General features: G+C 39.3%; 1 protein-coding gene across 1 annotated transcript in view; it reads right to left on the reverse strand.

Moving 5' to 3' along the window:
• Positions 1–1,241: 1,241 nt before the first annotated feature.
• DIP2C (disco interacting protein 2 homolog C) overlaps positions 1,242–15,849 on the reverse strand; it is a 328,359-nt gene continuing 313,751 nt past the window's right edge. Inside the window, exons 34-38 of the mRNA XM_026069254.1 lie at positions 10,524–10,581; positions 9,283–9,357; positions 7,893–8,067; positions 5,823–5,946; positions 1,242–1,573 (exon numbers count right to left, since the gene is read on the reverse strand). Coding sequence (XP_025925039.1) covers positions 1,321–1,573; positions 5,823–5,946; positions 7,893–8,067; positions 9,283–9,357; positions 10,524–10,581 — 685 coding nt within the window. The 3' untranslated portion in view covers positions 1,242–1,320. The remainder of the gene's footprint in view (positions 1,574–5,822; positions 5,947–7,892; positions 8,068–9,282; positions 9,358–10,523; positions 10,582–15,849) is intronic.

Consider the following 15,849-nt stretch of genomic DNA (forward strand, 5'->3'; position numbering starts at 1 on the left):
ATGTGATCTAGCTGAGAGGCAAATTGATAACTCTGTGCAAATAACCCCAAAACTTTTCCTTATAGCAATAAAAACACCAACTAAAACAATGAAAAAATTGTGCAACAAAGTTCTGCAGCTAGACAACAGTGCTATTCCTCAACCTGCCTTTTCTAAGTCTAACAAGTGTATGCACATGCCAGCACGAATATTTATTGTTGCCTCCATGGCAAAGAAAAAAAAAATTATTGTAGTGCATTTTTTAGTTTTAAATTCATTCACTGCCTTAAAGGCAGCAATAATTCCACTTGCTGGTATCTAGAGGATTCTTTTAGACAGGGATACTTAGCAATCCAGGATTGCTTTTTCAAAAAATTTGTGAGTAACATTTGATTATCTACAGTGGGAGACACCATGCAAGTGACAAGTACTGCATTTTAAACTTTAAAATCTTTTGTCATTAGTGAATTTATATTTCATATATATATATTTGATGTGATACTATCCACTCAAGATAATACAACACTTTGTTTTTATATTAGCAAACATTTCAAGAGTTTAATATTCTTGAATGCTTTTTCTCTTTTATACTTCTAAAGAGATCAAAATAAATTAAACGTTTTGTACATAATTACAGAAGAAGTAGTTAACTTATTTTATCTTTTTAGTTTAGTACAAAGATATTTGCAAGTTCATTGCCGAAATACACCTTATTTATAAATTTCTTCCATTCTAATGCCAACCGCAAAGGCTCTTTGGCCTTTGTGCTTTCAGCATCTCCGACAGAAAGCTGCTAGAGTTCTAATTGGAAGGTGCTACTTTGGGTATTCTCCTCGTACCACTACGTAGTTTCCTAACAGGTGGGAATCTAAAATGGCTTAAATTAGTAACGGATCTGCATTCATCAGCTTTTTATGACATATTAAAACAAATGAACAAAACAAGTCTTTGTATTAGTATGCAAATTGTTTAAAAAGAATCCATTTGGAGGGCAGAATAAAAAAAAAATCTACTTCAGCTTACTTAACGTAAAATACAAAGCCACATTTACTCAGAAAGCAGTAATGTCCAATAAGCAAAAAAAAAAAAAAAAAAAGATTTAAAATGGGCTTTTCCAACAAACTGAAGGGCCTTACCCCATAGTCCTTCTGTTCTAAAATTTAGTGGTAAAATAAAACATTTCACATTTTATTTCCTGCCAATCGTGACTGCTTTGAAAAGTCATAATAGAAACAGTTCCATTCTGATGAGTGTCAGCATCTTATCTGCACGTTTTTTTAGTGGACACCAAAAAATTTTATACATCTATAGTAAAGTCCATGGAAGCTTTAAGGTACAAGACTACATGTTGTAGGCCACATAGATGGGATCTAGCTGGTCTGCCAAAAATCCATCTCGTAGGTGCATACGTTGTTTCTCTCCACGGGAGTTGATAGGAATTACACCAATGTCCACAACCACTACCACCCCTACAATCAGATAATGTTCCTCAAGGACCACATTGGTGACCAAAGGAACCAGGTCCAAGGCTTCTTGCTCTGATCCATCCAGCTCAACTACAACRACCAATAAATTTGTCCAGGTAAACACCGCACTGGAATGAAAGAAAAAGTAGTATTAATTCTCTTTACTGGTTTCAGTCCACATTGCATACTGTTTCTTTCAACTGCTGTGGCAAAAACCCAGCCCCATTAGCCCGCACTTTAATAGTGCTGCAGTATTAAACATTTGACTAATCTTTACAGAAACTTGAGTCTAATCATTGCCTGTCATGTAAGGAGCCAGTAAGAAACAGTCTGGTTCCATTCTAAAGCCAAATATTGAAGAAGTTGTCCTTCCACATATGGGAGATTGGAAGGAAAGAAAGTCTGGTGCATTTTTCCCCTCCTTTCCTCCTTCCTCCACCCCACTTCTCAAACGTCTCCAAAGCCTCAGAAGTCCCACAGGAGGTCAGCAGGACTCAGGAGCCACAAGGAGCAGTCCTTGTGGGTGTGTAAGACAGACGGACCACTGTTATTTCTTGCTCTACTCTACGCCATCACATAAGTAATAATATTCTACACACACAACTCGGAYGTCAAGGCTGTACTCTATCCTTCTTTGCCTTGTAAAATCAGGGGAGGATTTTCCAGAACTGGCTTGAGCATAAGAAGCATCTGAAAGTTTGAGTATATTACATATATAAGTTAACTTCAGAAAAGAGCTACTTACCCTAAGGTCAATGCTTGACTGAGGCAAAAGTGCATTGTTTTGGTCTACTAAGACAACTTTGAAAATCCCTGCGCTTTGGTATCACACCTTTGCTGAGAAGTTAGCTATAAAAATACATTTTATGTTGATGCTTGAAAGAGTAGATTTAAGAAGAAAAGTACTTGTTTTTTTTTAAATTTTATTTCATTTTCAGATCCCACTGAAGTATTGTTTGACTAAATTCTTTTGTGACTATTGATTTGGAAAATTAATGGGTAGTCAAAGGAAGGCTGTGCAGCCTCCTTTTGACTTGGTACTGCTTTGAAACTAATTTTAATTTGTAATTATGTTTTTGCAGAAGGTCTAGTAAGTTTTGATTGATGCTGAATATTAACAAAATGAAGTATCTGCCTGCACAGGTGACTGTGTCCAGCGAGGTCCTAGAATTTTGATAGATTGCTGTGCAAACATCTAAATTAATATTACACATATTTTAACAAAAAAGCCTGGGAAGTTTTATTAAAATATTAGTTAGCACTTGAACCCATGCTTTAAACTACTGTTAGCTTGTTACCTGGGAAAGAAATTAATGGCAAGATTGAGGAGCAGGTCTCTAAAATATGGGTTAGGAGGAGTTGGTGTGTCTGAGTCCAAAAGACTGATCCCTTAAATCTGCATGAAGCTGCTATCAATTCCTATAGTTACTGACACTCCTAAGAGGGTCTCTATTTTATTTAAAAATCATTTCACTAATCATGGTTATAACCCACTGGTGACCACTGTAAGTACAAGCAAAGACTGCCTTCTGTGTTCCCACCAGTTGAGACGAAGTTGTATTGGCCAGCATGTATCTGTTATGAATATATTACCCTTGTAGCCGTGAGAAAAAAAATAGGGACTCAGGAGGGCTGCACTTTCTCAAAAATCAGAGTCACGCTCAAAAGATGCAGCACAGCCAATGCACTGAGCTGGGAATGGCCCCTGCTGTTGCTTCCATTCCACTCAATACTTCAAGAATAGCAAGGAAGTTGCTGAAACACCTCCAGAGAAATAGGGCCATAATGTTTTTCTCCTCCAAATGTTTTGTGTAGCTTTACCTATTTTGTCATTACGTGCAAGAGAAAACCGCTTCCTTCCAAGTTCAAAGAAGCTGTGTTCTGTTCTTCTTTCAAGGGTTTGAAGTTTAAATGAGCCAACACTGTGCATTAATTCAGTTACATACACATACATTATTTCTAAAGGTATATTGCATTATTAAAAACACTTTTGAAAATGCATGGCCTAGTTAGACATTGCAACAGAAATGAACTGTGTCCCATTCTTTTGGTTGTTACATGTTAAGACACAAGGGGTCCAGAGTTAGAGGGCTGCCGATTTTATGCAGCTAAAAATTGCCAAGAGAAAAGAATAATTTTAAATGACCCTTAGGTCATTCTGCTCAAGAACAGAAGTTGCACAGCAGGATCATATATCCAGTCAACAAGTCACTGTTTCCCTTAACTGAGTTATATGTCTCAAAATGAACATGTGTTTCTTTGAAGTTGAGGCTATTTTTAGAATCTATCGACTGGATGTACCCGGTACTTTTTGCTTGCAACAGATATCAATGCAGTTAAATCCCTAATGGATCTTCATAACTGAAACAACAGTGGCCTCCAACAAAAACAGAGACTTATGCCACCATCCCAAATAAAGGCATGTACATGGTATATATGAAAAGAGAGGTTTTACTGGCTATTATTCACGGGGTGTTTGCCAAAGACAAGTGGAAGACCTAGAAGAAGTTGAAACAGAAATTGAGAAAAATCAAGGACAGTCAAGACAAGCACTGTGAATAAAAACTCAACGATGGTGGCTGAAGAGGACCATTAGGCAGATCACTGGTTAGGAAGAGGTTGGGAACTGTGAGCAAAACAGATGCTGTTGGTCTGCACTAGTGCGTGTCCATTTTCTGCAAGGACCACATCAGAGAAACATCTCCGAGAATGTCTCAGAGAACATTCATCAGCAATTTCTCTTACTGGTGATAACAACCCTAAAGACCTTCAATTTTGGCTATGTCTTTGGGCAAGAGGTGGTAATAGTATGACATAACGTTTTCTGAAACCTCTCTCCGCATATGTGCCTGTACATTATCATCCAAATACCGGGCAGGGTTAAGGCACTGAGAGGTATCTGCATGTATATTTACCTCCTTGTGGAAATCCAATGGCCCTTCTCTTACCCCAGCTTACCCCAACCCTTTGTAGTTGTCACTATCCCACTCAGGATTTCCATGATAAGGGAAGGATGGAAAGATCCCCAATAAGCACTCGGTAGTCTTTCTTGAGAAAAGAAACATAATTTTTGGCCACTGAAACCAGTGATGACCATTTCTGTAGTGTGATATAGCTACTTACTGCTCATGAGCCCACACTCTGAGGACATATAAATCTGTGACAAACAGGTACTGCTGAACACAGGAATTTATGAATTTCCTTGTCTGCAGTCCTGCTACATGTTTCACCTTAAAATCTGTGGCTGTCTTATAAGAGTTGTCTCTAAATAGCTTGATCTGAAGACTTCATCCACTGCTGATATTGATCTGACAGGTTTTAAAGGAGAATTTCACAGTATCCTTAGAGTGTTTGTACTGGTCTACATGAGGACTTGAGTATCCTCCACCCTGTCTAATGCCTGGCTTGGCAGAGATGACACCTTACCAGCTATGCTGATGCTCTATGGAGGCTGCAACAAGACAGAACCTCAGTTACAGTCAGCCAAGCAATTAATGGCCTTAATTGTAATAGATATTTAAGAAAAAAGCAAGGAGTTTTGACTAAAGAAACCAGTATGGTCTCTGTGCTTCATTGTTAAGTTTACTGCTCCAGGTTGCACCTTAGCCAGGACTGAAAAGAAAAATGGAGGTCACATCTCATACTAGCTAAGTTGCTCTGACTGTTGAGACAGTGTATTTTTTGGCTGAAGGGAAAGGAGCTGAGCTGGGGTTAGATCAAAACAAAACAACTAACTGATTCAGTCTTCTGATGCAAGAATAATGAAAAGCAATTTGTTCCTTTGTCAGCTTCAAGAAATGATTACTTGCTGTGTGCATTTGATGATGTGATACATTGATTAAGACAACACCGTTATTAACCTATTGGTTTACTGATTCAGTTTCCATTGTGACCTTGATCACTTCTTGATTTATTAATAACCAATTTGAAAGTAACAGTGTGTTCACTAATAAAGTTTATTAGTGTGTTCATTTATTTTTAATGTTTGCTTGCTTGCTCTTTCTAATAAGGCTCTTAAAGCTTGCGCTTATGCCAGTTTGTTTGTTCTGATTAGAACATAAGTCTAAAACTCCAAGGAGTAACTACTGACTTACCTGGGAGCTGCTTGGCTCTGTCTAATTAAAACCTTAATCCTTCATGCATACTTAAAAACACAAAAAAAGAAACATACAGAATGATCTTAACAGAAAACAGTCCTTCCTGATTAAATCTGGGTGTGAGAAGTTTCAACCTAAAGACGTATTTACAGCTAAGTTATAAATTCTATGAATATCCTGACAGACCATTTCCTGGATCAATTGCAACACCCAAGCAAACCCCCAGACATTATAGATACTTCAGCATTATACAAGAGCTGCACTGTTATATAATCCTTACCATTCTGTGATGCTCTTGTGTGCTCTAATTACGGAGGTCTCAATATCGATCGGATGATATCTCATCCCTCGTAACTCCATGGCTTCATCTAATGCACCCACAACATAAAGTGCATCATGGCGTTCTAGTTGTAAGGCAAAAAAATAATGATTTTATTCGCCAGTATATGAAATTACAAAAATGTTCACACGAATAAATAAATAAAGTAAATATAACATTTATAAATTATCCTTGAACTTCTGAAACCCCAAAGTGATTTCCAAACGAATGAACATTCTGCATTACTGCAATGCAACGCAATGCACAGCAGAAAGCAGAAGACAGGAACACAGAACACTGCTCTGATTTGAAGAAGAGAAAGACAGATGTATTTATCCAAAGAGAGTCAGACAAATTCCTGTCTCCCTCAAGAGCGGATGCTGAACAAACTCCTCTCCTCTTTTTAAGGCTCCCTAAGTAGCCAACAGACTCCCTTGTTTCTCTCTTTTTGTGTTCAAGGAGAAAGGATAGACTTGACCCTAATACTTCAAAATATGCTCTTGTAGTAGCTTTGAGAATTTCAACACTGATGCTTAAGGCCACAAAGGTGTTTATCTATAAACTAGAAATAAGTACGCTGTACTAGATGTYAAAATGCTCATTAAGACAAATGGCAAGCATGGAAGAATAATTCTCTTAGAGTATGAATTCTTATTGACTTAAGAAATAAATGAGGCTGAAAGGAGACTTTTAAAAAGATACTAGGCCAATAATAAACTACTTTATGTCATCCATGAAGGAAATAATATTCACTAATAGACGTAAGAGCAGATAACTGGCAGTTTACATTAATTCAGATAGTTGCATGGTAGCAATGCAACGGCAAGACTACCTCAACCAGTAATACAGGACAGAGAATTTTCTCAACAGGAAGCTAAAAATGGGAAGACAACAGAGGCTTAGCAGCTCTTTGCCAGGGGAAGATTTAAGCCATCTGGACACTAAAGTTTTGATATCCTCAAAGAATCCTGTATTTTCCCAAGGCTGGGGTATCATTATGGAATGAGAAAAGCCTACACAACTGAAATTAAATCTCTTCAGGAAGATGTTAACAAAAGGACATAGACAGCAGTTGTAATCCAGAGCAATTACTAAAATGCTTTCAGATTTGATGAATTCACTCTGTGGCTGAGTAGCTTCTATTCTAATTGCACTGACACAGTGGCTCTGGGATCACTCCTGTAAGCGGCTGCAGCATCACTGGAAACAACACTTTGCCAACAACCTTGGCTACCACCTATGCCAGCCTCTGCTCATGACACTGTGTTCTGCAAAAATAACAGTGAAGTTTTCCCAAGTGTGTTCGTGTGAACATTTTCCCAAGCAGAGACTTTCACTGACGTTGTGTGCCCGGCAGCACTTGTTTGCTTACATGTGTACACAAGATAAGAAATGTCATAAAAACAAAAAGCGAGGTCCTGTAGGTCCCTGACTGAAAACCAAATACTCTGTAGCTTCTTTTGCAGACTACTGCTTGTATAAGATGTTGGCAACCTTCCCCTGCAGTTTTAATGACAGAGGAATTCAAGAAATGGACAGCTTCTATTAATAACTTTATAAGACAGGAATTATCCAAGAAGGTGGTCTTCACAGGAAGGACAGGGCTTAGATTCACAACAAGGCTTTTTGCATACATATGAATGTATTACTGCAGATCTGACAGCAAGAAAGAGAGAAACTATGATATTTTAAAAATATTTAATATTTTTCATGCTTATACACTGGGCATATTAACAGTGTCAAAAAATCACCGGTTGAGGGGATTTATAGTCCATATAGAAAACACAAGCACCTATGTTATGGCAAGGGGAAAGCAACTAAGAGTTTCAGCAGGCAAAACTTACCCATTGGGTTATTTTCTGATTGTTGTAACAAAGGATTTTTTGGAGGTGTACAGTCTTTACAGAATGAACATATCTGAGAGTGCAGGCTAAGAGACACAGTGTGCCAGCCTCAAAACAACCCACAGCTTTGCTAGCGCTGTCCAAATTATGTGCACAGACCTTGGGCAGATGACAAGAAACCTCTTACCTCCGTTTGCATCTGTAAGTTCTGTTCTTCTCAGGAAGCCCAGATAGCCAGTTCGAGCCCAAATAGTCTGTGTGTCTCCAAAGCTGAGTCTTGAATTAAAATGATCTGATTGCAAAGATTCATCTCCATATATGGTAAAATACCCACTGGCATTGTGAGTGCTGTGAACCCATATCTAAGTTAAAAGCAATTATACTGGTATTAATTAAAGTAGGTTTCCGAATGAAGCATTATTGAAAATTCTTGATGCAAATATTTTTAGTCATAGTAGATAATATTATAATACCTTTTAACACTGTTTCTGAAACAGTTACTGACCCAGTTTCAGGCACAGCTGAGACCCAAATTTAACACACACCCCCCCCCGAAGTCAGAGTGCAGGTCAGAGTGGTGCTTCTTGGAAGGGGACACTGGCTTCACAACTGCGTGCAAGCAGGGACACCTTCACCGTGGCCTTCGGCCTCAGGCTGCCCTAAGGCTGCACAGACTCCTCCAATGGCTTGGCTAGCTCTGAGGGCTGCTCGGGTTATGGCAATTTCCAGCAGAGCCCATAGACCACAGCACTCTTTCCCTAGTGCCCCACTCTAGGATCAGTGCATTTACCCCAGCAGGGCATCCCCTATGAATACCAACCAGAGAGACACCTTCTGCAGCAGTAGTGGTGGTGGGGTTGTTTACAACATAAAAAATAGGGGTGAAATTACTTGGCGGGGGAGGCCGGGGTAATTTCACTGATACAGAAGGATTCATTTCATCTAATTTAAGGCATCATGGAAACATTTACAGTTTCATAGTAATGAAATCTTACAAACAAATCTCACAGATTAGACTGTAATTTTAATTATGACTAAGCAAATTCTTTATTTTGTTAGTTAGATCTTTAATTGCTCCCTGAGAATAAACATTTTAAGCTTTTTTTTCTCTTTCGAAACATAAAATAAATTGGAAAAATAGATAGCCTTGCTCATCTCAGTTAATGAGAATACTTTAGTGCATTGAAGCACAATGATTATAAAGAGAATAACATTAGAACCCCATCTAGCTGAAATTAGACTAATCAATACAGTTATTTTTTCATGTAAGTTTTCATCAGAATTAGTCAAGCATCAAGTAGAAAATGTAGCTGGAAAAAGCAGATTTTTWAAAAAATTTTATATAAACTCGAGCTATTATCAGTATTTATCAAGTATGTCAATAAAAATCTTAATAGTGATATAAATATCTTGCTGTAACTTTATACATTATAGAGGTCTGTATCACTTACAATTTTGTTAACCTGGCATTTAATAATACGTGTTATGGGAAACATACATACATTAAACTTACATGAGGATGACTTTATCCCAGTAATTTAGTTCAGAGTATACAAAGGTAAGTTTTCAGGACTCACCTCACCAAGATGAGAATCTCCTAAGGGTCCCTTTGTTTCTGGGTTAGCAATAATGATACGTACTCCTGGGAGGATCTGTTGAAGTAAAAAAYGAGACAGTGAGAAAGCAAATGATATCTACTTATGGAATCGTATGCTGATTCTTCTTCCTCCCAAACCTTCATAAGAAACTAGTAGATATCCTTAAAAAACTAAAGTAGACATATAAAAAATTAAAACAGTCAATAAATGTAATAAATTCTGAGATACTTGGGAAATGCTACAAAAGTTCTTTGTAAAAGGTGCGCTATCATTAAAAATTCCTCAGAAATCAAATGTTCACCTACACTATAAAACCCTATCAAAAGACTTCAAGTCTCTCCAATAGCACATACTAGAAGAAATGGTTTACAGAAAACCCCCTATCCACGTGAAACTTTGGCCTGAAACAAAAAGCCAAGGACACCATGAAATCTTTTAAGAAGTTGGCTCTTGCCAGTGACTTCATGCACTGGCCTTTCAAACAGTACAGAGGTGGGCAGACGTAAACCCTGGAGTAGAAAAGGGAGCATCCTATGACCATGACTGTTTGCAGAGATAAAATCAGGAAGCTGTAGATGAGTATTCACAGCGTCAAGGGCAGTCAGTGAGCTGGGACTGCCTCGGTGGCTTGGCACAGTAGCTGCAGGACCTCCTTGTCCTGAAGGCAGAGCGCGTGCAGCAGTGGTGCTCCGTCACTGCCCCATGGGCATGCAGACGGCCAGTGGCAGAGCTGGGAAGTCCTCCCAGGTCTCTGAGGGCCCRTCCACGGTCCTCACAACCCGCCCCACAAAGACGCTGCCCCCCAAAACATCCCCTCTGCAGATGGTCAGCAGCCTATGAGTAAAATGTTGGCAAACAGTTCAGTCCTCAATGGAGATGGATGGATAATGGAGGCATAGATAAGACATGGATAAAACTGCCTTTAYGAATGGTACATGTGTTGTTCTTTTCAAGACTGAGGTGAGGAGGATGAAATTCCTTCTTACTAGTGGGAAATGATTCCTGCATAAGAGAAGGAGGCATAGCTTTTGGGAGAGCGTCAATAAATCAGTAATACTGCCATTGTGCTGTAACTCCACCAGGAAAGAAGACAGGTTTTCAGTTTGCATGATTGATAAAGCCTTTCTGAACACTACATTTACTTCAAAAATGAACACAAATGGAAATTTACAGAAAATATTTACCATAAAGGATGTTTCAAATCTTCTTTCAGTACTTACTTTTCCTGACTCCATGAGGGGCAAACTATGTGGAGATCCTCTTTCTACTAAACGAACTCTGTAAAACATATGTAAAAAGAATACRCATAATACATGGTTGCATTTATTTGCTTTTTATTAGCATTTATTTCTAAAAGGAAAGGTTAATAGTTGCAGAGCTGAATGTTATTTTTGGAACAGATGAAGCTTATATCCTGTAGAACATAATCAGGCCCAGTATTTAATCTTAGTCAAGACTTATGGCTGGGAAAATAATGAAGAAAAGATGTGTGTGAACATTTTCTTAAATATTAAATTCTTCAAATGTATTTGCTGCCTTTTATTTATTTTTGATAGACTTTGTAAAGAGAAGTCCATGCACAAATTTATTCACAACAAAAGGGATTTAAAATACTGATTTCCCACAAGAACATCACAAATGTCAGGGCAAAGAAACAAGAGCATGTGAGCTGAGTGAGCAACCGCATTCCATGAGTAATAGTTAATGAGCTAATAGTTAAAATCAAAATCATATCTACACAGTTCATATTCAGGCCCCAGCTTGAAAACTGCATTTGCAACATTTTAATTATTTTCAGRGAACAGTGCTTGATAAACAATTTAATCAGCCCAAAACAATCATTAAATGAAAAATGTGATTAYTATTGGTGTCAGACCCCTGCTCTGAGGGTGACTTTTTGGTCCTTTCACTTCCTTTGTAAGATACCGCACTTTCCCACTACAGGAACAGAAATGGCAGCTCTCCTTCAAAGGCACAACGATCTGGAAGGAATTTCGTCATTTAACCTTTGAAAAACAGTCAGCTGGCTAGAATGACAGAGACGGTAAAGTCCTAAAAGATCGGATGAGCTCAGCTAATAGTTGCTGAAGAAATTTTTGGCAACATATAGCTATTCTTGTACCCTAAGGAAGATAACTTAAAAGCTCTAACAACCCATGCAAACCTTAAACTGCCCACTACTGGCATATTTTCATAATCCGCTTAACCAACCCAAATCTGTACTCCCATCAAAAGTGCTCTTCTTACCCCTTTCTTTCCTTCAGCTGTGGGATTCCAGTGCCTCCCTTGTGCCAGCACTAGGATTTAGGCAGCTATGCGATTAGAAAGCAAAACAACTGAGATATAGTCAAAAAACAGCTCTGTAGAAAGATAAAGGTGAAATACTGGTGCAAAAGGGGGCACAGGAAGGCATAACTGGGATCAGTCATGACAGATCTTTTTTGGGACTGTATTGAGGTTTTTGATTTTTTTTATAGACAGAGTAGACAGTTTGGGAAAGGAGGGATGAGACGCAGACAAACCTCAGCTAAAGGTCTCTGGAGAGGAGCAAAGCTTTGGCAATTTCAGCCCCTAAAGGTAAAGAAGATAGAAAAAGATCTCTTTTTTTTATTATTTCTGTGCTCCAAAAGTCATCTATAAAAGCAGAGACTGTCGGGGTCAAGGCAGGAACACTGAATAGTGCTTCCTCTGGACTTCTGGGGAGTCTCTCAGCCTTGATGGACTGGGCAGGGCTGAGCCTGGAGGCACTGCGGATCAATGAGCAGTTTCTCTGCACTAACAGCAAGAGAGAGACAACACAAATACCCAGCAATTTCAGACTACTTGTCCAAGTCCTTCTGAGAAGAAATGGATGTCAAGTGCCCTCCAAGGGGCATTACAGGCAGCAACTACGCTTAGACAGCTGCAGCCCGAGCTGCTTTCATGCACGGTGCATACCAGGAACCACCTTGTAATGTTCATTTGACTGCYGTAAAACTCCGCACAGAGCCTGAAGTGCTAATTTCCACCTGTGYGTTACCTTGAATTTTGTCCTGTTCTTGTTTTATACTGTAACGTTCTCTAAAGCCTCCGTGGTGTTGCAGGCACCCACTCCTCCACACGCACCCGTTTAGTACGAAGGTTTCTGCTGAGCTTTCCAGCAGCTAAAGAGCAGTAGGGCACCGCCAGCAACGGCAGTGAAGCTGAAACATCTGCCTGCCCTGTTCACCCGAGGGACACAGGCCACACGAGCGTCACGCTGAGGAACATGCGCACGGCTAACTTAGTGCTGCTCTGTCAGGGTATGTCTGCAGACACCGCTCTTGCAGTGCTGTTCAAATGGCAAGCCAAATCATAGGCATTTAAGAGGGTGCAGTAAATGCTTTAAAAAGTAACTCCATGCGTACTGAAAATACTATGTATTGCAAAAGAACAGTTGTTAGTTTAATGCCTATATTTCTACCTTTTTACATATATTTTTGTTCTATAAAATCCATATTGGTGTAGAAATAGAAAATGCATTTAACTGAGCTCTTCCAAACAACTGACCTCTGTGATCTTTGGACATCCATTTGCAGACAGGTAGCTGTTCTTTGCAGAGAAACTATTCATCATCTAGAACACTTAGTATCTCCTTTAATAGACAGAGTTACCCCATCTACTATTTACAAACATTTGTCAAATACATTTAATTGTAAAACAGGGACAATTTCAAAACCTCAGTAACAKGTAGTGGTAAGAAAGATGGTGTAACGGAGGTCAGGAAATGCTTCATTTGAATGAGAGATGTGGGTTAAAAAGAATTCTTTTTTGGTAACAGTAGCAAAAAAATCCTGGGGCAGCAGAGGAGTACGTCAGAGTTGTCCAGTTTTCTGGAAATCCTACTGGCCTTTGCTCCCTTCCTGTTATTAAGACATGCCTCAAAGAAGCGTTGCTAAGTTCCAAGCCTAGTAGAAATTACATATAATAAAGCTATACATTTAACAGTCAAAGAAGTGACTATTGGAAATGAATCAAATTTCATAAATTTGACTACCTCTCTCCTCTTTTCTTTCAGCATTTGTGCTCACCTCCCACCTAGTTATTACTACCAGCATATTTTTCTAGTTCCTTTCTCCATCTATGTCCTCTAAGTGCATCTGATTTTTGAGCACATGAAGATCCAGAAGGTGCAATTTCTCAGTTTCTGATTCTGTTAAAATTCTTCTCCCACTGTGTGCTTTCCTCCTTACATCCCTATAGAATTGTCACCTCAGGACACTAAAAATAGGAAACATTACATTTCCTTTRGGTTTTCTGCCCTGTTAGTGCTCAAAGCCTTAGACTCCATTTAAAAGAAGTTTCGGCCTGTTCCTGCAAAGCTCACAATACATTTGGGAACATGCTGTTAAACCTCTAACAAACAACTCTGAAATGATAAAGAAAAGAAAGATATTTTTCCACAAAGAGATTTTAAAGAATAGAAGTACAACATTAGATTCTGATGTTACCAACTCCTATGTGCATACTTAATTCTAAGTGCATAATAGTCTTATTAGCTCTACTGGGACTATTTCTGGGAATAAATTATGGACATTATGCAATAATTTTTAAAATGAGTTTTACTGCGCCTCATCATAAAATAATTCAATTGTTCCCGCTCCTCCCCCAAGAGATTTACATTTTTCCACTGACAAACACAGACAGCAGACGTGATTGAAAACTCCTTCCCTTTCCCTCTCTGGTGCGCAGCATCACTAGCAAACGATGGCAGAGTAAAGAGGCAGAGCACAGGGCTCACCAGACCCTGGCACAGTGTGGCCTCTCAGTCMCGCTGGTGATGCTGGCAAGGGAAGCCAGGGCTCCCCGGGCCTTCTCAGGGCAATATTGGTAAACTTGCTCCGGATTTGCAATTCATCACTAGTCAGAGAGTGCTTGCTCCCAGGCACCGGAGCCGAAGAAAGGGCAAGTCCTCTTTCTACGCAGCTCGCCAGCTGTTCTTTGTTGGGAGCGAAAGCGGTTGCACACCAAGGAAACACAAAGCCCTCCCTGTTGCTTTCTTCTGCCTTCAAGCCGTGCTGGGGAGGGAAGAGGAGAACATGGCAGTGGAGCCAGTCTGGGCAAAGAGCCTGAAAAATCAAGTGGATGGGATAAAAAAGCTGCCCTTGGGCATGAAAGCTACTTTTGCACCTTCTGGTGGTTTGCGGCCAAGCTGAGAGAGGGAGAACATGAATAAGGGACCAAGCGTAGGGAAAACACAGTTCCTCTCCCACCAAAATGTCTCACAGGGACAGGGAGAGGAGCTGGTTAAGAATTATTGCACTATTGTAAACTATGAGCAATGATGATATACAGTGAATCTGCAGTATTTAGATAGTATAATGTAGGGCAGTTTAATTTGTAGATTTTTTTCACTGATTCCCAACAATTAATCTTTCTTCTTAAAAAAATCTCTAGCTGGTGCTGTACAGTTCAGAAAGCTGCCCACACTCCAAAGTCTGGCTAAAGGGATTTAATAGGAAACGCAACTACAACATTGATATGTGCTGAAGTCCTTTTCTTGTTACAATCTAATACGTTGGACAGATTTCATCTCCTCTAAATCATACTCTTACCATAGAAAAGYAGGACTTCAGAATAAAAATTGGCAAGCTATACCTAGCTGGCACTTCAAGTACTGTACAGCAAAAGGGATATTAAAATACAGCAATAACGTCTTTCTGCCCAACTATCTTACATGAAACTGCAAATTTTACTCAGGTTGCTTTTTCTATTTGGTATGTCAGTGATGAAAATTCTCCAAAATGTATTCCACGGCTTGCTGGTATTCTCACCAATTAATAAGTTTGTCAACAGAGCTAGAGACGGAAAGAAGCTAAAACATCACCCGAGTCTCGCTCCCTGCCAAAAAAAGACTGTTCCCTACAGCGCGCTTTCTAGAGCTTTGTCTGCTCTTGTTACAAATATATCAAATGATGGGGCTTCTTCCACTTCCCGTTCCCGAGTTTATTTCTCAGTCAAATGTATTTCCTAGTCAAGAACCTTTTCGCTGTGATGTTTGGTATGAACTCTTCTTAACTTTCTCTTGCTATTTCTAATTCATTCACCACGTACAATTTCAAATAGTTGCTCCCCTTTGCCTGGGTTTCTTCTCTTTCTAAASATATCTCAGCTAAACAGTTTGCCTTTTACCCTACCACTTGGCCAAAAACTTATCATTAACTTTCCTCTTTCCTTTAGAGCCGTTCGCACAGGCTTAGCCCTGGTACTTTCCCTCCACCTCCTTGCACTCCTTGCTGCTAATGGGGTTGTGCGCTGAAGCACCACGTCTTCCACCTCGCAAGATCTTATCTCCCTGTCTGACCTGCAGACCATCAATTCTCCTTCCTCCTCCTAACTTGAGAGATCTGTTCTCACCCCATGCTGCTTTGTAATCATGCCAGCTTGGAAGTCCAGCTTTCTTCAATTTTTTTGATTTCTTTAATACCAGCTCTTTTGCACACTCCTTCATATGATGCAGGTATAGTCTAACATATATTGCAAATATACTATATATACATATATAAAAAAAAGTATGTATATATGTCT

The sequence above is a fragment of the Apteryx rowi genome, unplaced genomic scaffold, assembly GCF_003343035.1.
Source record: "Apteryx rowi isolate R43461 unplaced genomic scaffold, aptRow1 scaffold_29, whole genome shotgun sequence".
Taxonomy (NCBI): domain Eukaryota; kingdom Metazoa; phylum Chordata; class Aves; order Apterygiformes; family Apterygidae; genus Apteryx; species Apteryx rowi.